Raw genomic sequence first — 25453 nt, 5'->3', positions numbered from 1 at the left:
TTAACAGCAGCTCAGATCAGAGACCAGATAAATGCCACACAGAGTTCTAGCAGCAGACCCATCTCTAGAACAACTGTTAAGAGGAGACTGCGCCAATCAGGCCTTCATGGTCAAATAGCTGCTAGGAAACCACTGCTAAGGAGAGGCAACAAGCAGAAGAGATTTGTTTGGGCCAAGAAACACAAGGAATGGACATTAGACCAGTGGAAATCTGTGCTGTGGGCTGATGAGTCCAATTTTGAGATTTTTGGTTCCACCCGTCGTGTCTTTGTGCGACGCAGAAAAGGTGAACGGATGGTCTCTACATGCATGGTTCCCACCATGAGTGAATGAAATCTATCTGTTCAAGCATTTCAAAGATCACATCAGACCAATATCTCTTACAGGAGCTCTCTCTCTCACTCTCTCTCTCTCTCTCTCTCTCTCTGTCTCTCTCTCTATTTCCCTTTCTAATAATCATGAAACTGAATAAATATGAGTGCGTCTGTGTGTGTGCATATAAAGTGTATGGCAAGCACATGGCAATATAAATGGTAAGGTTGAGTTGATAGATATGGATGACTGTGATTGCAGTGGTTGTTAGAAAATGAGACATTTAGGTTTGTTTTTTTTAATATAAATGATAATCCTGTATGGAGTGGGCTGGGCCAGCTAATGGCATAGCACTTATGATGAACAAAAATAACAACAACAACAACAATACTAATAATAATAAATGAAATGTCATACATTTTTTCACTCACCTAAATTCTGTTTCACAAACTAAAACTAGAATTTAGTGACTATAAATGACCTCAAAAAGGCTAAATACCCCAAATATCATTTATTTAGACAGTTGAATATTTAGTTTAGTTCGCTACCTTTTGATGAAACCCAGCACAAAATGGGCAAAATGAATTCCAGTAGATTCTTAATAATTCTTTATTAAATCACTTTTTAGAGAGGTTTTCCAGTTTTGGAACGCAGCCAATTTACCAACAGATCTCCCCGTCTCACATTAAACACAAATAAAACACAAGAGCTTGATGTTAAGTAAAGGATTATTACAACAGCATGTCATTTCCCACTTAGACAAATTCAGGAAAAAGAAGTATAAACAGTGTTAGTTGGTTCATTAGTTCCTCAAACCCAAACGGCTCGCAGGAAAGTTTCTCCAGTGTCAGACTTGTAATTGAATAATCAGATAGCCAGATACATCCGTCTACCAATCCGTCTACAAACAGTATCTCTTTGTGATATTCTAGAGACGAAATGGCACTTGTATCGATTTGCTCAAAGCCACCGATACATAGGAACTAGTTTTATTAGCTTTGCGGGAAAGAGGCATCATTTTGGAGCTTCAGTTTAACTGCTTTCAAAAAGCTGATACTCAGTGTTTTAAGTGTTTTAAGGTTACATCCACATGCTAATTCCAGTTAGAAATGCCACAGCCTTCCTAAGGTGCAAAATGTACTCCATGTACCTACATACTGTAAAGTGCTAAAGTTCTGTTTTTAAACAGGAGCAACATGAAACATGCATACATACATAAAATAAGACATACCCACACCATCAAGACATACACAGAGCACCTTGAATACAGTATATTCAATTTGTCTGACATGTGTCTAAATTCCATTGTTGTGCTACATTAGTGTAACAGTTCCTCCAAAGTGCTTTAGCTAGGATATTAGAGTGCATTGGCATGTACAGTACACATAAAAAATTAATGTGTGTTTGTGTTTCTGTAAATCCACTGCCTATGTTGAGCTGCACGAGCTCTTTGATTTAAAAAAAAAAAAAAAAAATGCAAAAAGTACTGTGAGAGGCCACTTCCTCTCTCTCAGTCCAAAAATACTTCACATGTATTACATGTCATATTGTCACTCCTTGTAGCTGAACTGGCCAAAGATTTTTCATTGGTATTTGCACTGAAACATAAACAGACCTCGCTGAGAAATTTAGACCCATTATTGCTATGTATGAACATACGTGTATTATTATTCTATATCCATTAAAGTGTATTTGCATATTAAATGCACTCGTCATATCTGCAGTTAGGCAGTGTGTGAAGCTCTTACTGTGCATGAATACAGTCACACGTATTCTAAATGTATAATATCCCAGCAAACATTTTGAATGATACAACAGTGTGCACCAATGCTGGAAATCAGTGTAAATATAGTGTCTGTTACCTGTACTGTTTTGTGAAACTGGCACCTAAATATCTTTCTTATATCAGGCTCCAAAGCTGTATCAATATGATTTTTTTTTTGCCCTGTCATAATGTCAAATGGTGAAAATGTCGTGCTTAGGGATGCATTTGGAGTTGATGCTGAACTTGGCCACCTCTTGCATGTCACCGTTCATGAAATGCTTGCTGGGATGTGTCTTGTCTCAGCCAGTCCAGCCGCTCACACATTGCTGATGCGTACGCTGAGGGGGCTGCTGTCTCTGACCCGGCCGCGGTCCTCCCCTCTTTCCCTGTAGCTCTGCTCCAGACGGATCTTCTCTGGGTCAGCCCCCTCTGGTACGGACCCGCCCCCGCTGCTCTGGTACTCGTGCTGGGGGCTGGATGGTTTGAAAACAGGTGTAGTCTTGGTTTTGGCCACTTTGTCAAAGAAGGCGAAGTCGGCCACATATTTGCCCGAGGGGGAGAGGGAGACCACAGGGGGAAACTCGTAACCCCAGAGGATCTCATCTGGCAGGTAGGAGGTGCGGACCTGGCAGGTAGCCGAGGTCGGTTCCACTGTGGCGCTCATGATCACCAGCAGCTCAAAGTCAGCCAACTCCGGGTCAGTCCAGCCACCACCTAGTGGAGAGAGCAAGGAAGGAAAGATGAATTTCAGAGAGATATGAAGGGAGGAATAATAAATGATGACAAATTTTATTTGTACAGTGCTCAAACAATCAGATAAAACCCAGAAACCAGTAAAAAGAGACAACACAAACAAAATGAAGAAGGGAAGGGAAAAGGAAAGAAATAATGATTTAATTCCCATGAAATTTGGTGAACACCCTCATGTTCCTCAGTGGATGAATCCTGTTGATTTTAGTGACTTCATGATCTTCTCCTCTCGCACCACCCTGAATCCAAACACTCGACTTTATACAACATATTGTATCTCTAAATGTAATGGATGGATTGCCAAGTAATTTTCTGAGTATAGTCATTCCTCTGGGGGAATTAACCCAAATTTGCTATCACTATCACCTTTCCTCTTAGGCCAACATATCAAATTTGAGATCTCACAATCCATTGGGCAGATTGCCATGATTTTTAATGACCTCATTCATGCTCCCCAGAAAATGGACCCTCTGAATTTTGGTGGCCTTGTGACCATTGTTGTAGCACCACTCTTAATTTGCACACAAAATATCACAAAATCTAATCCGGGAATTGTCATGATATTTGTTGAGTGTATTCATCCTCGAAGGAAGATTCCTCTCAATTTTGATGACCCTATCTTTCTCTCTAGTGCCAGCTTCTAGCCAAAATGTCAAATTTGATGTCTCAAAAACTGCTGGGTGGATTGCCATAAAATTTGGAAATTACATCCATGCTCTCCAAAGGATGGACCCTGTCGACTTTGGAGACCTTACAACGTTTCAAAATGTACACACCCCATTCTCCCACAGATTGCATTCCCCCCAACATGCACTGAGCCAGTGGGCCATCCGCAATAGAAGACCCATGGTGCTCATAACAGCACCACCAGGAGGTACATCATCTGTCATCCTCAGTGCCATCCTCACCCTTGGCAGCCCAGGCTCGCAGAGGGCTGTTGTCATCAATCATGTGGTAGAAGGTGAGAGGCAGGATGAGGAAGGGGCTGTCACTGGACGTGTCCACCTGGAAAGGCACGTTCCTCTGGTCCAGACGCACTGTCTCCCCTTCCTTGGTCAGGGATGTCTGCAGCAGCTTCCCTGTAACCTGGAGGAAACATTCACAAGGGATCAGCTGTGTGAGAAAAGCTTTTTTTTTTTTCAGGATGAACGTGAAATGCATAGACATGCTGACCATTTGCATGATGCATTTTGTACCTTTTCTGAGACAATGTAACAATTCTGAACTGAACAGAGACTCAGATGCAGAGAACCACACAGGAAACAAACAGTAAGTAAAGATAGTCACTTTACTTTTCCAGTCCAGGGTCATACACGGGAAGGCGGGCAGAGAAGGCAAACAAGTCCAATCAGGGGATGAGCACAAAAACCAAAGTCCAACAATCCAATCCAAGTCCAAAACCAGAAAAGCCAACACGAAGAAATAAACGCTGGAAAGCATGAACTCACAGGGGAGACAATGACAATCTGGCAGAGGATACAAGGACACACAGGGAATAAATAGGGCAAGTGTGACAGGGTCAGAATTATGGCATGTTTTATTGCATGTTGTGTTATTTTACCTGAGTGCTGTGTTTTTATTATGCATGTAGTGTGTGTGTTTTACTTCGTTTGCTGTGGTTTTATCATATTTTAATTATTGGGTTGTTTTGAGTGTATTTATTTATTAAGTATGCATGCTGCTTTTACTTTGAATGACCCCTGCGAAGCCCCACCCCCAATCACTAACTAATCAGCAAACAAGCGACAGGTGTGGGACGCTGAAAACAAAGGCACAGACGCTGCCTTTATTGACGGAGCGAGCGACGACGGAGCAACGAGCGAGGAACAGCGGAGGGTCGACAGAGCGGTTCGGCCGAGAGAGGGAACACGCAGCGGTTCGGCGAAGACAGTCCACCACCTGACAGAGCGGTCCCCCAACGTGAGGACGACGGAATAGTGCCGGGAAAGGCGTGCGGTTGCCCAAAGTCCGCCACCGCTAATTTACTCAGGCCTGGGCCGGCAGTCCACTAGCTGTCGCCCGGGACAACCGTGAGTATACCCGGCTTAATTCGTGGCGGACACGGGGGCTATAAGAGGGTCGTCAGTGGAGTAGCTAAGTTGCAGTTGAGCACCACACTCGCCAGGTTTTCCTGTGTTTCCGCAGGGACGAACGAGTGAGGGGGACCCGGCAGCTGGTGCGGGGAGGCTACGAGCTACGTGGAGGAGCCGCAGGGATACGCGTGGACTGAACTGGCCGGACTGAGCTTTTTACCGCTGGGAAGCAGCATTTTTATCCTTTTATTTGCATTTATTTTTATTATTTTATTGTTTTTAGTATTTATTCTCCTGTGTAAATTATTTTTGGTGGTACCACCCTTGACTTTCTTGTATTGTAATAAATCTAGTTTTAATTGGATGTTTTGTCCCCGTGTTGGTTTTTAACTCTGCTCCCCTGATTTTAAGAACCTGAGTCCTTTTTTATAGAGTCCTAGGGCTCTTTTAATCATCCCTAGGTGGCGTTGTCGGTTTTAGTGATTTTTTTCCTATTTATTTATTTGTAATTTTAAGTGCGGCCTTTTGGGCCCGGCCACACAAGACTAATACAACAAGACACACCTGGGGAAGGGGTTGGAACACAAGACAGGAGAACACAGAGGATAGGCTGAGGGAAACACTGGGAGGGATCAGCACAATCAGGGATAATTGACAGACACAGGACAGGTGTGGCACTGGAAGGAGGAAACAAGACACAGGTGTGTGGGGAAAAACAAGCGGGAAACCAAAAGGAAGTAACAACATAACATACAAGGGCAATACTACAAAATAAAACAGGAAGTGCCAACAAACACATAACCCAAACAAGACAGAATATCACAGACAACGTGGTATATGAAAATGGGGCATGTCTTTTCACAAGCACACTCATTGTTTAACTCTCTCCACACTAGCCAATCAGAAGTTGGATCTCTGCATCCTGTCAGAATCAGCTTCATTTCTCACGGGTTCATTCATGTTTTTTCTTTCCCTTTCAAGGCGCACCTCTCTCGATTACCTTCTGAGACCTATGAGCTCATCTGCTTGTCATCATCCAGAGAAACCAGTCATAATCTCTGCTTCCCCCTTACGTAGTTCCCTTTCTGTATAAGGACCTAATGTTTTATTTTATTCAGCAAATTCCCATATTCAAATTAATCTCTCCTGATTCAAATTTAGTCGAAGTGCAGGAGTGGCAGCAGTTGTGGTAGTAGTAGTAATAGTTACATGGAGAAGGCTTCTGTGACACAAGAAACATGACAGTAAATTTTTCTAAATTTACAAGGAACTTCATCTGTGAGTCAGTCTGACCAGCTTTCTGTTTGATTGCATCTTGTGTGCTTTTTGCTTCCTCTTCCTGCCAGTAATTACATTTAAAATACGTTTTACAGCTCAGTTCTCTTGTATTGCTTTGGGTGTTGATAGAATCTGGTGGAAACCCGCATGGCGTGAGTCTGCTCATGATTTCCCGGGGCGAGATCTATCATTCTGAGCAACAACTGACTCATGGGACAGTTTCAGGCTCGGCTCTTGGTTTCCTTGGCTTTCAACTGTCTATCAATTGAGCTACATCTTAACCTTTTTCAAAAATGTGGTGTCTATTTGTGGATATTATTTATTCATGGATATCTACCTAATTCTGCACTACATGGATTTGCAGTGGTTTTCTTTTTATGTGAATGATATTGCAATACAATTATGCACATAGGATTTGTGTTGGGTGTTTCTCCTATCAAGTGTCAACTGTTGATGATTGATACCTCTTCTTTTCTTTCTCTCACAGTTTCACAGACACAGTACTTGAACATGCACATGTACTAACCTGGCACCCGAGCAGCAGGCTCTTGCGCATGTTGGCCACCCTGATCATAAGGCATGGTCGGCCTTCATGGGTCGATACCACAGCATGCTGACTGAACTTCACTGTCTCACCCCGCTTCTTTGGCCGAGCAACCTGAGCAGAGGAAGCCCAGTCAGGCCTGGTTTATATTTGATATGATGATCCATTTTCATATCCAGGAACAATAAATATGATAACAAAAATGTTATAGATCAATGTTTGTAAATTTATTCTTTCTTTTTAGGGCTTCACATTCAGTCATTCAGCTTCCGTGAGTATTGCAATAGTAATTTAATACATTATAACTGGGTTTCTTCAGCATACCTTAGCCAGGAAGGTACCAGTGATGAAGATCTCCATCACCATAGTGATGACGAGCTGGACAATGAGAAGGATGATGGCGACTGGGCACTCCTCAGTGATACAGCGGAAACCATAGCCAATAGTTGTCTGGGACTCCAGGGAGAAGAGGAAGGCTCCTGTCAGGGTCTGCATCTGCATCACACATGGCGTGTGGTTGGATGGAGGATCAAACTCTGAAGGAATACAGTTGAAACAACAGTTTTAAAATGACAATTTATAAATGATCATTATGAATTATGTTGAAATAATAGATGCATATATTTGCAAATGTACTAAAATTTGTAAATGTGAGGGCATATATGCAAATGAGTGCTTGGATCTACAAACTGGGCTTGTCCCATCACTGACAGTTCATTGAATAAGGTTTAGCATAAGTTCAACAGTAATAAATACATAGATAAAATAACAACCAAACTCAAAATTGCAACCAAACTGCAACTGCCCAACACTTGGGCAATTGCAGTCAAACACAGTATAAAGGAGAAGCCTATACAGAGATAGCATATAGATAAATATATTTATTTAAAACCACAACACCACATGTTCTTCCTGTTTACAGTTAGTTCTCAGTGCTAGCAGTAACTTGCAAGTCATTTAGTTCCTCTAGTTGCAACACCTGTGAATTGCTAGCTGTTACACTCTAAAGTGCTATTCAGCAACACCTATTAGAAACCAAATGTTTACAGTTTTCTCTGTGCTTTTCCACAGTGTTCTCAGTTTATTGTCTTTAGTTTGAGCAACAGTGGAACAGTTTACCGCATTTTTGTGTTTGGTGGATTTAAGTTTACACTGTTCAACTGCAAGAATACCAGGGCTTTGAAACAAAAGTTAAAAACTCACAACTGACTTGTTCATTAGAAAGAGTTTAACCTGCTCTCCTGCCAGGTTAGAGACTACAGAATATGGGGTCAGTTCCTACAGTGGGCTCAAAACATTTTACTCATGATGAACTCAACAACAGTATGGTTTTCAGTGTCTTAGTCATTGGTGTCACCCACATTCAAATGGAATTGTTCTCACCTGCCCTGAGAAACCAGACCACAGAGGTGAATGCTCAAGAGTTTGAATAAAGTGCTTAAAACTTGTCTGTTAAAAAAAAGCAGCCTTTGTGTGTGTGCTCCAACCTCAAACCCTAAAACAGGAAATTGTCTCAGCTTACTTAGTAAACGTATCTGATGTGAAACTAGAAAGTACCCAACAGTGCACCACATACACTCATTTTGAGTATGTCGTGTGTTCATTCTGTAAAAGGCCAAAAATGCAGCACACTCAAGGATTCAATGTTCTATAATACTCAAACGGCTCAGTATTTTGAATGTAAGGTTACTGTACACTATTGCTATTTCTTGTAGTTGTATGATGTTTCTATAATTAAAAAACAAACAAATAAACAAACAAAAAAAACAGTGCATTACAGTCATGGACGAAAGTATTGGCACCCCTGGTATTTTTCCAGAAAGTACACCATTTCTCCCAGAAATTGTGGCAATTACAAATGTTTTTGGTATACACATGTTAATTTCCTTTATGTGCACTGGAACAACACAAAAAAGCCGAAGAAAAAAAGTCAAATTTGACATCATTTTACAGAAAACTCAGAAAAATAGACTGGACAAAGTTACTCGTACCCTTTTAAAACTGTGGGTAAATCATTTTATTTCAAGCATGTGATGCTGGTTTAAACTCACCTGTGGCAAGTAACAGGTGCTGCAAAAATATGAACCATCTCAAGGTTATAAGACCATCTCCAGAGATATTGAAATTCCTTTGTCCACTGCGTACAATATAATCAAGAAGTTTATAACCCATAGAACTGTGGTTAATCTCCCTGGATGTGGACGAAAAAGAAAATTGGCGAAAGAATGCAACGCAGGATAGTTCGAATGGTGGATAAACATCCTCAGTCAACTTCCACACAAATTCACGCTGTCCTGCAGACTGGAGTTTGCAAAAATGTGCATGAGTAAGCCTCAATCCTTCTGGGAGAACATTTTATGGACAGATGAGACTAAGGTGGAGCTTTTCAGCAAAGCACGTCATTCTACCATTTACAGAAAACAGAATGAGGCCTACACAGTACCTGCAGTCAAACATGGTGGAGGTTCAAAGATGTTTTGGGATTGTTCAAATCTGAGATCAAAAGGTGTATTTTCTGGAAAAATTCCAGGGGTGCCAATACTTTTGTCCATGACTGTGTGTTGAATTTCTATCATACAAACTGCCAAAAGAGTATAATGTATGTATGAATAGACGAATATACAGTAGGTATTGTTTATAATTAGTATATAGCATGCTTTTTGGACACAAGGTATGACCTCTCTCTTCCTGGCAGCCCCTCTCTCTCACCCAGCAGGTCTCCATGGACCAGAGCAACCAGGTACCACAGGACCCCAAAGAGGAACCAGGTCCCAGCAAAGGTGGCGGTGAACAGGAAGAACTTGTAACGCCACTGCATGTCCAGAAAGGTCGTCCAGAGGTCACGCATGTAAAGTGCACTCCGCCCGCTGACATGCTCGATTCGCACGTTGCTCCGCCCATCTTTTGACAGGACACGCCTCCTCCTCCTCAAGGTCCCGCCCCCTCCAGAAACACCACTGCCCAGTAAAGGTTTCAAAACGTCCGTCTGCGTCTGGGAGTGGCAAACCTTCTGAGGGGAGGAGCTACGAGAAGAAGGGGGTGTGGCAGATGTCATCTGGCCAATAAAAAGGAAAAAGACATTAAGTGATGTTATTTCTCTGCTAATCGAATTAATTGGTTGTTAATGCTACTTGAAACCACACCGGCTTGGATACATTAAAAAATGCAACTTAAATGAATGAACCAGAAGTGCCAAATCAACATAAAGCTGTTACTTTTTTATCATAAAGAATAAGACAACAGTTTCCAGTGAAACAATACAAAAACAAATAAAAACTCATCTTGGACTAGAGCAATGGTTTTCACTTTTTTGTCACGTGAATACAAAGTAATGCCAGCTTAGAATATGTGTAAATGGGTTCAATAGGTATTGTATTTATTTAATAGCTATTTTGATTTTCTCTTTCCAGGCTGGTTTACTTTATTCAGTATTAGAAGAAAACTGAAGGCTGGAAAGATTCATTACTTCAATAAAAATCCAATCAGAAAGATTTAGAGTGTAATATTAGTCTATAAATATTAGAAATATATTTTCTCAGATTCCAGAAAAAGTTTGAGAACCACTGAACTAGAAAACATGCAAAACACAATCAGAGTGCAAGAAAATGAAACAAATAGTGGAACAAATAAATGAAGTCAACACCCTTCAGTGGCTAATGCCATCAAAGAACACTAGTGCTATTCCTGCTTAGATATATGTTTTAACATCTGAAGTCCAACATATACAGGGATGTTTTTTGTTGCCTTACATTTGTGGTATTTAGTCATGATTCTTATGTGTCATATTTATAACATATGACACGTGTCATATTTATAACATATGACACAAGGTCATACCTTGTGTCATATGTTATAAATCCACCCTCTTCCTTATGACCTGAGTCATTTCTACATGTGATGATCATGAGGAAAAACACACTCTAAAATGTCTTCATGTGATATTTTTAAAATGCAGCTGTTCGCAAGCTGGCTGTTACTATGTTAAAATCTGTACTTTCTACTGATTTGCATTATGGGATCAATGTACAAATGTGTGCGCCCCCTCAAGCAGAGACAGACAGTTATTGTATGTCCACACATTTTAAACACCATTACATTAGCTGTAAATGAAATTGTTTCTTGGACATAATAAAGCATTGTGCTACTGTTTTCACTGGCTTTGATACACTTGATTATCCTCTGTTTATTCAGAGACCACATAATCTTGGGTTTCAGTCAATTGCTAGTAGATGGTTTCAGAATTACCTTTCTGGAATATTTCAATCTGTCAAAGCCAGAAATATCCATTCAGAGTTTTTACCAGTAACAAAAGGTGTTCCACAAGGATCAGTTCTAGGCCCTGTCTTGTTTACAATTTATATTGGTAATATTGTCTCTTCTCGAACTGACCGTAACAACCGTCTTTACAAAATTCTGTATTGCTAACTATGTACAATGTGCTGTTGAAAACCTACAGCTCTCTTCTAGTGCTCTTTGACATGCACTTGTCAACCTTGAACCAGTACTTAATGCAAGCATAACAAAGCTTGTGCTAGGAATTTGGCTGGATCATTTGTTTACGTTTAAATATCATATTGAAAATCTCATCACCTGCAGCAAAAACTAGGATATTTGTACAGAAACAGATCCAGTTTTCCCTTTTAATTGTAGGAAACATATAGCTAAGGCAGTGTTTCGGTCAGTCCTAGATTATGGTGATCCACAGACATACTGCTGCTCCCTCTCTCCTCTCAAATTCTGGACTCAGTTTACCATTCTGCCCTCAGATTCATTACTGGAGATCCCTATGACAGTCACCATTGTAGTTTGTATTACAAAGTTGGTTGGTCTTCTCTAGCACAGAGGTGTGATTTACACATCTCTTTTCATCCACAAATCCCCTAATGGACATTGACCACCCCACTATATATAAGATCTATGCCTGTCTGGACCACAGAGCCGGACAAACTCACTCTACTAACTGTGTTTTGCTTCAATTTCCTGAGGTTTATTCTGAACTTGGAAATCTGCGTTTAGTTTTTGTGCGCAGAATGCATGGAATTATCACTTCTTCAAGATCAACACTCCACACACTAACCCTGGGCGATTCAAGACGATGATCTAAAACCACCTCAGTGCGCAGTGTGCAAATCGTCTTTTAAGTTGTTAAATTATGCGTGCTTCTCAGTATCTTGACAGCGTTGCAAATGAGGGAAACTTCAATGATTTTTGAGGCTTAAATAAAGGTTTGCATGAATGACTGGATGCATGAATGCATGAATGAATGAACACTCACTTACATCCAACAAATCACGTTGACCAAAGAGGAGCATAGCCAACAAAAGAGGAAGATAAGAGAGGGAAGAGAGAAGAAAGAGATGCAGAATTAGGATGAAGATGTACATTATCCCCACAAACCGTCCACACAGAGTCTCATTTGTGAGTCGGGAGAGGGGAGAAACTTGAACGATTCAATTACCGTAAAAAATCTTTGTCTGAAACTCAGCCTTTTATCTAGATCTTGAAGTTAAAAAAGGCATTACTGTTGTTTCCAACCAGAGCGGCCTTTATCGGACAAAGAATGAACTTCTAACTGGAAACTGGAGACGGCGGTAAGAGTTTGCTAGGAAGAGGGCCAACATTTCGTTTTCTGTGTGCCCTGCTCCCAATTGTTTGTTTTTTTCATCCTGCCACTTTGCCCTTTACAGGCTTTATCTCACTTCTTTTTCTCCCGATTGTTTTGTTGTTTCACACTCTGCCTCCTCACAATATAGGCTGCTGAATGTCCCTCTTTCTATGGCTCTCTCTCTCACACTTCACACACACACACACACGTTTCTAACTGACATCCAAGTTTGGAGCATTAAATCAAAATAGCTCCTCTACAATGCCGATCGAGAATTACGTAATCAATTAACATTAATTACATCACACATTTTCAATCATGCAAGGGTGAGCCCCCCCACCCAAAGACTTCATAATTACAATGACACCATTGAAAGCTCAGTATCTCCCTCTCGCCCAATCATCTCTCTCTCTCTCGTCTCACATGCACACACACTTGCATGTCTCTTTCGATCCGTGACAGCATACAAAGGCCTCCACAGGCGTATCAGACACATAGTGGAGTAAATAAGAGTAAAGGAGAGTAGAATAATCAAATGTATTTCGGACCAACCTCTCCAACAGGACGTATTCCATCTCCATGGCAACACATCAACTTACTGTATTGCCCTGCCTCAGAAAGCCGAGTCCAAACACTGACTCGAAACTTTTTCTCTTGCCACACTACAAAGGAGCGCTGAATGTTTTCCTGATCTCCTTCTCCCTTTCTCCTCTCTCTCTCTCTCTCTCTCTCTCTCTCTCTCTCTCTCTCTCTCTCTCTCCCTCTCTCTCTCTCTCTCCTCTGTGTACACAGGAATGCTTTGTTTGGAGCCGAGATGAAAGAAACAAAAGACACCATTGACAAAAACGACTCTGTGGCCATCAGTGTGTGTATGTGTGTGTGCGTGTGTGTATGTGTGTGTGTGTGTGTGTTTGTGAGAGAGAGAGAGAGAGAGAGAGAGAGAGAGAGAGAGAGAGAGTTTATCTGAGTGGGCATGCAATTATACATGTATGATGCTCATGTGTGTATGATGCATGTGGGTGTCCACGCATCTCCATTCGTGTATGTGTGTGTGTGTGTGTGTGTGTGTGTGTGTGCAATTATCTGAAAGTGGGTGTGTAATTATACGTGCATTGGTGTGTGTGTGTGTGTGTGTGTGTGTGTGACATGAGTGAGAGAAAAAAACAGAACGGAAAAGAGAAAGAGATCTGTGACAAAAGGCCCTCGTTAGTATTCTGGAGTGAGGAGTAATCTCCCTCCACCGCCCACCCCTCACCCCACCACCCCATCGCCTAGTCCTTCTTTGCACCCCTCCTTTTCTGTTTTTTCCCCTTTCTCCCTTTCTCTCTCCCTCCATCTCTCCCTCTCCCTGTCCCTCTCTCAGTTCATCTCAGTTCGCTTTATTGGCAAGACTGTGACAAGGACAGTTTTGCCAAAGCATCTAAATACGAAGCGAATTCAGAAAACAATGAAACAAATTAGAGGTAACAATCCATCACTTTTCCTGGTCTGATCCAAAAGGATCTATATCCTCTCTCTCTCTCTCTCTCTCTCTCTCTCTCTCCTCTCTCTCTCTCTCTCTCTCTCTCTCTCTTTCTCTCCTGTCCTTGCATCTATCTCTTGTCTTTTGCTCTCTTGCATATATTTTCATATTCTGTGTAACTATCCCCACGCCGTCTCTCTTATTCTTTCCCCGCCTTCAGATGTCTTTCCGTCTCACACACGCAATGTATTTTCGGTTTATGCATCAAATGTCCCTTCCAGCTAAAATGGAAAAAAAAAAAAACAATAAGTAGAATCCAGGAAAGAGGGGGGCCTAGATGAGTCATTCAGCACCTTTAACTGACAGTAGCGGTGATGTAGTGAAACCATTTTAACTGAGTTTACCTGAAGTTAAAAGAGAACAGCATACTGTAAAGACTGCTTTTCTGAAAATCAAATTTCATTTTTGTTTATTTTTTTAAACTTCAACAGGATAGGAGCCGTGACTGAATTTGAAAACTCTATAGTGAGCTATATTAAGCAGTACACAGATGTCTAACTTTATATTGACTAACTGTTGCCCCCATCTGTCTCATACTATGAACTGGTTTTTCCATTTTCCTTTTTTCATCTATAAGTTTCACATTATAGTCAGTTGCATGATATGAATTTCCTGTGAATTGCATACTGTGAAATGTCAGATTTGATTCCCTAGAAGCTCATCAGTTTGGCTAGATATTTCCGTTTCTCATAGACTGGTTTACTGTACCCTGTGTGTGAATACTGTGAAAATCTACACCAAACTCTGCACGTTTCTGCACCTTATAATATCACACTGTGCAATTTGATGGACTTTCATACAAAGTACAAACAATAAGATGGGAAAACTAAGAGCTCAAATCAGTGATTATCATGAGGCAAACATCCACCAAAGTCTGTTTGTTTGTTTGTTTTTTTCTTGTAAAAAATACAGTACAATTGATGATATAATTACACCAGTTAGACACAACTTATTGAGATGCATGCTGTGAATTTGGATGTGCATCAGCCTGAAAAGGAGCGTAACTTCCTTCCGTAAATGACATGCAAATGTGGTTAGCAAGAATTGAGTGGGGTTTCCCGCCACTACGGCCCTGAGCACAGACCCACAGCATACATTTGTAGTGCATGAACAGCCCCAGTGGGATTCAAACCCCTAACCCTTGCTGTGTATAGTGCTTTGCTTTACACATTGAGCTACCCAGGAAAACTGTGGTCATTCTGATGCAGTATTATTTTGCATGAATGCTGTAGATTTATGCAGAAATTTCAGGACAGGCAATGTGATATCAGCTTTCTGCATGATGGAAACAAAATCATCAGCTTTACATTTGCATGCAAGATGAAAAATGATGTCTTTTTGCAACCGTCTTAAAAGGAGGTTCCATCAGAAATCTGTCCCTTAATTAAGAATTTCCCAGTTTTTTTTGTTTTTTTTTTAAGAATTTCCCAGTTTGGGATCAATAAAGTAAATCTATCTATCTATCTATCTATCTACATCTCTAAAACTTAAAAAGACATAACTCACAAATTTGTTTTACCTTGGAACATAACAATTGAGCAGTTGTTGTCAGCTGATGTTGTCACAAGAAGGAAATTAATTTTGCCAACATACCTGAAAAGTAATTGCACTTCCGTCTGCAAAGAAAACCAATTGCCTACCTTTCAGTGGGGCTTGCAAACTAATTGACTCATGCAGAGTGGAGCTGGGAGCCTGGAGCCTCACTTTCTCGTGCACATGTCTGCATTGTTTGCGTACGCATGCTCACACAGCACACTCCCCTCATCCCAACTTGACTCTGATTTTTGCTGGAAGAGTAACGTCAGCAGCCTGCGGTCCTCGACATTGATACACCATTGAGGAGAATTATGGAGACAGTCATTACTTAGGCTCCTGTTTCTTTGACCCAAAGCCCAGGCCGATCGCTCGCAAATTCCTCCCCAAGTGACAGGACTTGGCTTTATAAGAGGCATCTCTCTCTCCTTCTCTTTCTCTCCCTCTCTCTCTCACCCTGTCATGTCCTGCACACGTCCATGTAATTGCTGTAATAATTGATTGTTGCTCCTCCCACTCTAGATTCAGTATTAGAATAACACAAGCGACCACAAATGCAACGCCATGGAATTATTGAGGCCTGACAAATTGGCCTGAAATAATGAGGCTTTAAATACTGCCTTTCGACAACCATGTTCTGTTGCATGTATTGTATTACTTCTGCGAGATGTCACCTGCAACCCCCTCCCTCTCCCTCCCTTTCCCATCCCACTTCTCCCAACTACAATTGCAGAGTGCCCACAAAAGTACATGCGAACACACACACACATGCAGATTGATGCACGTGTCCGGTGCCACACACACACACAAGCCCCAAATGAACACAGGCACATGCGCACAGGCTGACAAAAAGCCCCAACAAATCACCCCCTGCACACACACACACACACACACACACACACGCACACACTGGTTTAAGAGGAACCCTCAGAGCCCCCTATTCACAGCTTTTGTGCCCAGTGTTTGTTGTGGCCAACAGCGTCTGTACGGAGTGTCCTGCTAGGCTCAGACATATAAAGAGGGACTTCCGTGAGGCGAATACAGCCCCTTATTCCAGCTCATGAGAGGGTGACAAAGCATTACTTCATTCAAAGCATGAGAGATGGGGGGAGGGATGAGGACCGCTGGTCAAATGTGCCAAATGGTGCCTGTGTGCACCTCTCGCACAAGGTCAGGAGGGCCTTTTGACGTTTTACCATGGTGTTTTGTGTAATTAGACAGTTTGGTGTAGTATGCAGTGGTGGTGCTAAAGATGGAGAGAATTCAAATCTTATATGACTGGTTACATGTATCTGCGTGACGGCTGCCTTGCTGACACACAGCAGCTCACACATGTGTGGTGTCCACACAGACAGCAGAGTGTGCCTTTGATAATACATCACCAAAAACCAATACAGGTGCAGCCCCCACTTTCTCCATGCAATTGCTAAAATAGTTTGTAAATGAATAGATTTTTTTCACATCTGTGACATATCATCAGCAGATCATATTTCCTGTCTATATTTTTAGAGGAAGTTGGCTCCAAACTGAAAATCTAGCTGATGCGCCACATCAGTGAGGCTCAAGCCTGACACACCCTGCTCACGCGGGCTGTGTGGCTGCTTTTCTGTTATAGTTACACTTGCATATAGACAGCATAGACAGCAATGCACATACGAATGGCACCAGTAATGTCATCATGCCCTGTTTTCAAACAGTGTTAATGTGTTTACAGTTTTTTTCAATTGTTTACACACAATTTTGAAAACAGGGCTCATTTTTTCTAAACACCTCACACAATTAACCAAACACCACACCCAATTTGCAGAACACCCCAGTTTGTTTTTTGCAAAATGAAATATATCAGCCAAAACCATAAACAAATTGATAAAAATCTTATTTTGTTCTCATGTCACAAACACTGTCTTTCAATGATCGTACACTGTTTCAATTTATTACATACTACCGTAATAAATTCAAAACACATTTGTAAAAACCCTTTTTTAAGAAATAGTGATGGAATTTATTCAGAAATATTGTTTGAGAGCATGGCTATGGGATAATTTAGATCCCAAAAATATACTGACAAACCCAATACATTCTTCATGATTACTTTGAGGTATACAGAGTAAGTACACAAGTACTCTAAATGTGCCAAGCACTGCACAACACTGATGCTGCAGACTGAAAATATTTATTTCTTACCACATACTCAGTTATAGTAACATGTCAATCAACAAAGAAAATCAGAACAAAATAATAGTTTTCTTATCTGTAGACAAATCGGACGCTGAGGGAAGCTGGACTGAGAGTTCAGCCAAACCTCAGCAGAAATACAGCAGCGACAGTAATTCTTCTTTGTTCAGCTGCTATCACTTCTTCAGGTCCCTCTCTACCTCTTCCTCTACCTCCTTCTTCTCCTCTTTGAGTTCCTCCTCTCATTCTCAGTCTTCCTCTTCTAACTCCTTCCATTTTTGTTGAAGACAGGTGAACTCACCTGCTGGCTTTTATACCTACCTGAGTGCTGTATTTTCAATTTAGCACATGTGTGTTTCCACACCAGGTTGATGTGCTTATCCAGTTTGTTCATTAGTGTGATCATTGGCAAGCCAAGGGTTTGTAATGAGAAGGAAATAGCCTGTTGTTTACACACTAAAATGAAAATTTTCACACAATTAACAAATCTTTACACAACAGAAGCAAAACGCCTGTCCAGAGTTGCACAACAATAAGCACAGACTCAGCTTCACACTTTTTACAAAACATTACACACAGTGATTTGCAAAACTCTACACACATTTTCACACCTTAGACACAGATAAGGATTGTGAGGCTATTTCCTTCTCATTACAAACCCTTGGCTTGCCAATGATCACACTAATGAACAAACTGGATAAGCACATCAACCTGGTGTGGAAACACACATGTGCTAAATTGAAAATACAGCACTCAGGTAGGTATAAAAGCCAGCAGGTGAGTTCACCTGTCTTCAACAAAAATGGAAGGAATTAGAAGAGGAGGAGTGAGAATGAGAGGAGGAACTCAAAGAGGAGAAGAAGGAGGTAGAGGAAGAGGTAGAGAGAGACCTGAAGAAGTGATAGCACCTGAACAAAGAAGAATTACTGTCGCTGCTGTATTTCTGCTGAGATTTGGCTGAACTCTCAGTCCAGCTTCCCTCAGCGTCTTATTTGTCTACAGATAAGAAAACTACTATTTTGTTCTGATTTTCCTTGTTGATTGGCATGTTACTATAACTGGGTATATGGTAAGAAATAAATATTTTCAGTCTGCAGCATCAGTGTTGTGCAGTGCTTGGTACGTTTAGAGTACTTGTGTACTTACTCTGTATACCTCAAAGTAATCATGAAGAATGTATTGGGTTTGTCAATATATTTTTGTCATCTAAATTATCCCATAACCATGCTCTCAAACAATATTTCTGAATAAATTCCATCACTATTTCTTAAAAAAGGGGTTTTACAAATGTGTTTTGAATTTATTACAGTAGTATGTAATAGACTGAAACAGTGTACGATTATTGAAAGACTGTTTGTGACATGAGAACAAAATAAGATTTTTATCAATTTTTTTTATGGTTTTGGCTGATATATTTCATTTTGCAAAAAACAAACTGGGGTGTTCTGCAAATTGGGTGTGGTGTTTGGTTAATTGTGTGAGGTGTTTAGAAAAAATGAGCCCTGTTTTCAAAATTGTGTGTAAACAATTGAAAAAAACTGTAAAACACATTAACACTGTTTGAAAACAGGGTGTGATGACATTACTGGTGCCATTCATATGTGCATTGCTGTCTATGGTGTCTATATGCAAGTCTTAACTGAATCTCTCAGGGATTCACTTTTAACTAGCTACCCACAGAATAACAAAGACAACACAAAACAACAAAATAATATCAGAAACACAATATTAACTGACTAGACATTACTTAAAACAGGGGTGTCAAACTGGTGCCGTGGACAAGAGGCTGCAGGTTTTCATTCCAACCAAAAACTCCACCAGTTGATTTCACTCACTGGTCCCTTCTCTCGGCTTTAAGGTGATGTCATCAGTGAAATCACCTGGTGGAGTTTTTGGTTGGACTGAAAACCTGAAGCCCATTTGGCCCTCCGTGGCACTTTTCGGGGTTTTTCAGGATGATGAAATTGAATACTGAATATAAAATTCCATTTATGAACTTCCATTTATATTTTAATGAATATTTATTAGGCTAAATAATGATTTTTAAGGAACCTCGCATGGATGCTACTTTTTAACATATATTTAAGCATTATTACACAAGAGGGTGTGAAATGACTATAATGACGGTCAAGCACACCCTTGAGTGTAATAATGCGATTTTACAACTATTACCAACAAAATAAAACGTATAATCAAAATGTACAGTATTCATACTGTGGGCATTTCGCTCTCAAAATATAAACGTTTGCTTGTATTCTCTTCGTTTCTGCGGAAATACATGAGATCTGACGTTAACTAGTCCATGTCAACCAGCCAACTTGGGCATATCATGTTTTCTAGACATCGTGATTTCCCAAAACTGAATAAATACCACACATAGCAACACAAAACAGCTTTGCTAGCTCAATCATGTTGTATCTAGAAAATCCGCTGGAAAAAATCATTTTTTCATGGACTGATAGATATACTTCTGACCTCTCAGTCATTTTTAATCTAACAGGTGCTGTGACAGCGACTCAGCAGCACAGCTGATCATTATGTGCAATCAACTTATATTAACAGTTATATTTAAATTTAAATGCAGGCTACTGTTTTCCAGTGTTGGCGCCACAACAAACATCTATCTTTTCATAAACTCACCAGCAGATGTTTTATTTCAGCTGGGGGGGTGTCACCCCAATTTAACGTCAGCTCTGATTAATGTGGCTAAGCAGCTGCTAACCACTTTTTTCCGGCTATTATCAATTTACCTCTGAAATAAAGACAACAGCTTTCACAGATGTGTTGATTTATTAAATGTTCATTTCAATGTACAGATGCAAACAAATTTCTAAATTAATTAAATCAATGGCCTAGAAAACTCATAAAGACTAAACAAATTAATAATGATTAATAGGCTAATTAATAACTGATAACATTAACACATTTATAACAAGAACAAAGTTAAAGCCGCACATCTCCATAGAAAATCTTACAGGTACTGTCTGTGCTGCTGACTCTGCCTCAACAGGTACTGTCTGAGGTGCTGACTCCGCCTCTGTGGGGTACTGTCCATGGTGCTGAATCTGCCTCAGCGGGCGCTGTCCATGGTGCTGAATCCACCTCAGCGGATACTGTCCTTGCTGCTGTCTCCTCCTTGGTGGGCACTGTCCGTGGTGCTGACTCTGCCTCAGCGGGTACTGTCCGTGGTGCTGAATCTGCTGAGGCATTTCATTCTCTTTATTATAGAAATTAAAGTTCCATAAAAATCAGCAAGGATCTTGTTTAGCTCTTCTTTACTTACAGTTGAAAAAATCAACTGTTTGCGGTGGTCAGGTGGCCTTGTAGACTTTTGACGGCCCAAGACGTTGACCGGGCTGACTGGCTTCATTCTTGACCTCTCCAGCTGATCCAGCTCTTCACTCTTCACTCTTGCTTATCTCGGCTTTGTCTGTTCTGTCTTGTCTTCCTCGTTTATCCATTTATCCATACTTAGGTCGCCAAATAAATCAAAATTGACAACAAAACGGTCCATTATGCAGACTAACAAAGTTGACAGCAGCTTTTGATGCAGGTTTCTGTGAAACGTTTCGTGTTGCCATGGAAACCACACAGACTCGGACAATACGATGTAGGCGGAGTAATATTTTCAGTGATGAGGTAGTTTTCATTTGAGCATGGCTAGCCCTGCTATCATGCTCATTTGAGCACATTCTAAATATCTTACTGACCAGTCAGATTGCTCGGTCAGATCTACGTGTTGTAGAATTTTGAAAAATCTCACGTACCCCCTGGAGTTCCTCCACGTACCCCCCGGGGTACGCGTCCCCTCTTTTGAGAAAGTGTGAGTTAAAGTATTACCGGGAACACATGAATGACATCGGCGTTCAACAGCCCAGGCTCCTCAAAGATCAGTATATGCCTTTTGCCAGCTTTGATTACCGATTTAGCTGTTACTACGGCGGCCCTGAGAGCTCAGCACACTGCAATTTAAGAAAACACATGCAAACAGACAAAACACAAGCAATGGAAGAAAACAGATTTTAAAAAAAAAAGAAAGAAAGAAAAGAAAAGAAAAACACTGCAAAGTCTGGTTACTGTAAACAGTGACTCCCAAAATTTGTTCATAGTCCCTGAAAATGCGTTTTTCATCAAAGAAGACTACATCTGACCGATGAAAGGTCGGCTAAACACGCTGAAGAGGACTTTTTCTTACTTTGCTTGTGTTTTGTCTATTTGCATGTCTTCTCTTAAGTCACATTGCTTTGAGCTCTCAGGGCCACCGTATGTTACCAAGATCAACTTATAATGAGTGACTTACTGTCCCAATTTTACCATATTTTGTCCCTAAATCCTGATGCAACAAATTACATCTAAAGTGCGATGCCAAGCATGTGAGCTACTCGGTGGTAATTTAGGCCAGTGGCAGAATAAGTTGTTTTTTTCTCTGCTGAACATGTGACAGGGAAGCAGGGAAGGGGTTACCGGATGTAAGAGGAGGAGGAGGGAATGAGAAAGATGGTCCATGTGTGTGTGTGTGTGTGTGTGTGTGTGTGTGTGTGCGTGCGTGCGTGCGTGTGTGTGCATGTGTGAAAGGGTCAGTCAGTGCTTTTGGCTCATGGTAACGGTGCTGGTGGCTTTACCTCCGCTTTATTCATCCTTAGAAACTCTGTGTTTCTCTCTTTTTCTTCTCCTCTTTTATCCAGCGCTCCGTCCTGTCACTTGCATAATTATTTGCTGTTTTGCTTTCTAAGCTCCTTGTAGAATCCCTTCCTTCCTGTATCAAGTCTGGGTATCCGGGCCAATGTGAATAGGCTGACACCGGGTCACGGGCGGTTTAGAGGCCTGCAGGAATTCATTCTTGTAGTCATCAATGATTAATGAATTCACTTATTCATTCATTCATCATTTGGCAATCAATTCATTCTCCATGTATTCGCAATCATTCATCAGTTCATCACTCACTGCAGTCTTTCATTCGGGGATTTCATTCATTCATTCATTCATTCATTCATTCATTCATTCGTTCGTTTGTTCATGACCTATGTAATTCAGTCACTGAACAGTTTATTATCTGTTAGTTAATCATTTACGCGGTCATTTTTTACTCATAAATTTATTACCTATTCATTCATTCATTCATAATTAATCATTATTAATTGCTCATCCATTCATGTTTTTTATATGTGAGTCATAGAAAAGTGGAGGTGGTGCATGAGTAACATCTGTGTGAATAAGCAGCAGTTAAATTATACTAAATTTTGCACAGCAGCTTATCTGACACCAAAATACTCACAGTGCATTCATGGTGCCACACGGTGCATGACATGATAAATAATATATGGGTAATTAGCATATATATAATGGACTACACAGGAATAACTTATGGTCGCATCTTTTTGTCTAAGAACAGTGACTTGTATGCTTTCATTGTAACTTGTGAAGAAGTGAATATGAACTTAGTGTTACAATCATTCTTAGTGTTGCACGCATTGCTGCTCGGGCTTACAGTGTAAGCTAAAACATGTCAAATGAAAAGGGCAGAAAATAGTGTAATAATGTGGTTCATGACACACTAGGGTCCTTTGCAACCTGTAAGTTGCAAGTTTTGTAGCTTTGTTGAGGCTGGAAGCAATGTGTGAATAGGAAAAGAGTTGCCTTGTGGTTGTTGGTTGGCACAGATATTATTTCACTTTAAATTTGTCCTATTATTTGAAATGCTTGAATTATGGAATCAAGGATGAAAACACTTTATGAATGAGACTCAAGGCTCTGACAGAATTTGAGACGGTCCTCTTCCTACTTGATGCAAGTTTGAGATCAGCCAGCAGGTGGCAATAGATTACAAATTTCTATTTCCATTTGCTGGAGGCCATGCGTGCGTGCGTGCGTGCGTGCGTGCGTGCGTGCGTGCGTGCGTGCGTGTGTGTGTGTGTGTGTGTGTGTGTTGCCAGATGGCAACATCCTCTGGGGAAGTGAAATAAAGTAAAATGTTTATACTTAGTTGGAGGAGAAAGTTGCGCTTCAACAGAATGATTTTTAGTGGAGTGCTGAACCCAATATCCAGTGTTCAGAAAGTGTAAAAAGGCAGCACATCCCAATTCATGAAGTCAAGGAGGACAAAACACTCACATTTCACCAGTTTCTTGGCTCACACAGAGCCTTCACCAGAGCCTCGTAACAAGGTTAACATGTTACGAGGCAATATATACACAGGGACAGAGGGCATGCTCAGCTGGGGGTTCAACCTAGTTAGGTAGGAACCAGTCATTTTCTTGTCCCCTGGTTCTAAATGCAGGAACCAATCTCAAGTTGGAGAGGAAGGGGGGACAAAAAGGGAGAAGGCAAAATGGGTGGGGTAGGAAGACACACAAAAAAATAAAATATAAAATAAAATAAAATAAAATAAAACAAAACAAAACAAAACAAAAAACATAATACCACAATGTAATTAGATACAACAAAGCAGAGATACATCAGTTTAACCCAATTACATACAATATGGATCTACAGTGTGTATATCCAAAACACTTCTCTTTGGGCTAGTTTCTTTAACACATCACCTCCTCTAGTGGGCGTCATGACTCTCTCAACAGAATCAGAATGAAGACGGTGAACTGTAATTTGTTTCAGCATCATGCTTTGAAATTGCATACTCCATATTGCCATTGAGATTGCAGTTTTGTGCTATATTCATTGTTTAAGGGGTCATTTGTTTTGTCCCAAATATGCTAGACCACAGGGATGTAGTAGGAATTTTCCTTCCAGTGTTTGGATGGACTTTATATTTGTCACATTTTTGCAGCACGCACAGTTACCACATCTATGCATGCCAGTTGTTTTGGTCTTGATCTGAGTCATGTGTTTGTACATGACAATAATTTTGATTGGCGGTGCTTTACCCAAAAGAAAGGAAGGGGTTTGGCCTGCAAAAGCCCTTCAGAGATTGTTCTGCTTGAATCACATGCTAGTGTCTGTTGAGAATCTCTTTAATTTGCAAACCCCTTCCTCACATACAAAAATATGACTCAGAACAAGACCACATGGCTGACGGCTGACAACAACTGGCGTGCATAGATGTAGTAACTGTGCCTGCTGCAACAATACAGCAATACTGTTGATATTTTATTACAACAGAAAGAAAGAAAGAAAGAAAGAAAGAAAGAAAGAAAGAAAGAAAGAAAGAAAGAATTAAAGAAAGAAAGAAAGAAAGAAAGAAAGAAACTAGATAATTAACACATCATGCCTCCACTGCTCCCTCCACCTCTTCTGTGCCATAGTCTCTGTGTGTGAGTGTGTGTGTTAGGGTGTGTGTGCATGACTCTGATTGCAGGATGAGAACCTGCCCGGCGTTTCAAATCGCATACTTCTACTTTTTACTTTTTAGTATGTACTGCAGCTGCCCTTACAAAGTATGTAGTTTAGTATGCAGTATGCATGCGTATGCATACTATTGGGACACACTACATACGTCATCTCTGAAGTCCGACCCTCTCGCTCACTTCCGCCGCCGTCCGTAGCGCCACATTTGAATGTTGTTGTCAAAATGCCGGTGCTGTTTCATACTGTGCTGTCATCTGTCGTATTTCTGATCTTCTGTCTCCCTGACGCTTCTGCTGTCACTGACCGAGTTTTGTGCGATGTATGTGTCATGTTGTCTTCCGCATGTGGGCGTGGCCTGTACATGCAGCTCAGTTTGTGTGACGTAACTTCCGCTGCGCAAAAAACTCTAAAACCACTGATATAGTGTGACATTACATTATCCACACAATGAACAAAATGGACCCAGAAAAACAAGGTGCATCACTGTATGTGTGTGTGTGTGTGTCTGTCTGTCTGTCTGTCTGTGTAGGCGCGTGCATGTGTACAGTTTTCCAATGCCTCCTCCTCCTGTCTGAGTGTGTAGAAGCTCATGTCTTGTCCCAGCACCCACACAGGAATTCCTCAGTGTTGAATC

The 25453-nt window shown here is 40.9% G+C and overlaps 1 protein-coding gene and 1 long non-coding RNA gene across 3 annotated transcripts; one reads left to right on the top strand and one right to left on the bottom strand.

Moving 5' to 3' along the window:
• Positions 1 to 1799: 1799 nt before the first annotated feature.
• On the bottom strand, positions 1800 to 15790 carry LOC115375851 (ATP-sensitive inward rectifier potassium channel 10-like). Of its 2 annotated transcripts, none has more exons than XM_030075428.1 (6): positions 12840 to 12878; positions 9392 to 9737; positions 7007 to 7218; positions 6665 to 6796; positions 3736 to 3913; positions 1800 to 2791 (listed from the first exon to the last, which is right to left on the bottom strand). In XM_030075428.1, exons 1-6 carry the CDS (start codon positions 12876 to 12878, stop codon positions 2394 to 2396), a joined length of 1305 nt encoding a protein of 434 aa, XP_029931288.1. In that variant the 3' UTR covers positions 1800 to 2393. The 2 variants fall into 2 exon arrangements, with proteins under 2 accessions (XP_029931288.1, XP_029931289.1); XM_030075429.1 differs by lacking the exon at positions 12840 to 12878 and adding an exon at positions 15450 to 15790 and having other exon boundaries at positions 2394 to 2791.
• Positions 4342 to 5224, top strand: LOC115375852 (uncharacterized). The gene is made up of 2 exons (XR_003929751.1): positions 4342 to 4857; positions 4973 to 5224. It is a non-coding gene; the product is annotated as an uncharacterized LOC115375852 (long non-coding RNA).
• Positions 15791 to 25453: the final 9663 nt, after the last annotated feature.

This window comes from Myripristis murdjan, chromosome 17, assembly GCF_902150065.1.
Source record: "Myripristis murdjan chromosome 17, fMyrMur1.1, whole genome shotgun sequence".
NCBI classification, from domain to species: Eukaryota; Metazoa; Chordata; class Actinopteri; order Holocentriformes; family Holocentridae; genus Myripristis; species Myripristis murdjan.
Note: the sequence above shows the minus strand (reverse complement) of the source record. Positions and strands in the feature narration are given on the sequence as shown.

Excerpts from the sequence above, each read along its gene's own strand:
- LOC115375851 (XM_030075428.1), bottom strand. The coding sequence starts at position 12,878 with ATGTGTTGCCATGGAGATGGAATACGTCCTGTTGGAGAG. Across the intron at positions 6,797-7,006 it reads CTGGTACCTTCCTGGCTAAG|GTTGCTCGGCCAAAGAAGCG; the intron begins GTATGCTGAAGA and ends TCCTCTGCTCAG. Across the intron at positions 3,914-6,664 it reads GCCTGCTGCTCGGGTGCCAG|GTTACAGGGAAGCTGCTGCA; the intron begins GTTAGTACATGT and ends TGTTTCCTCCAG.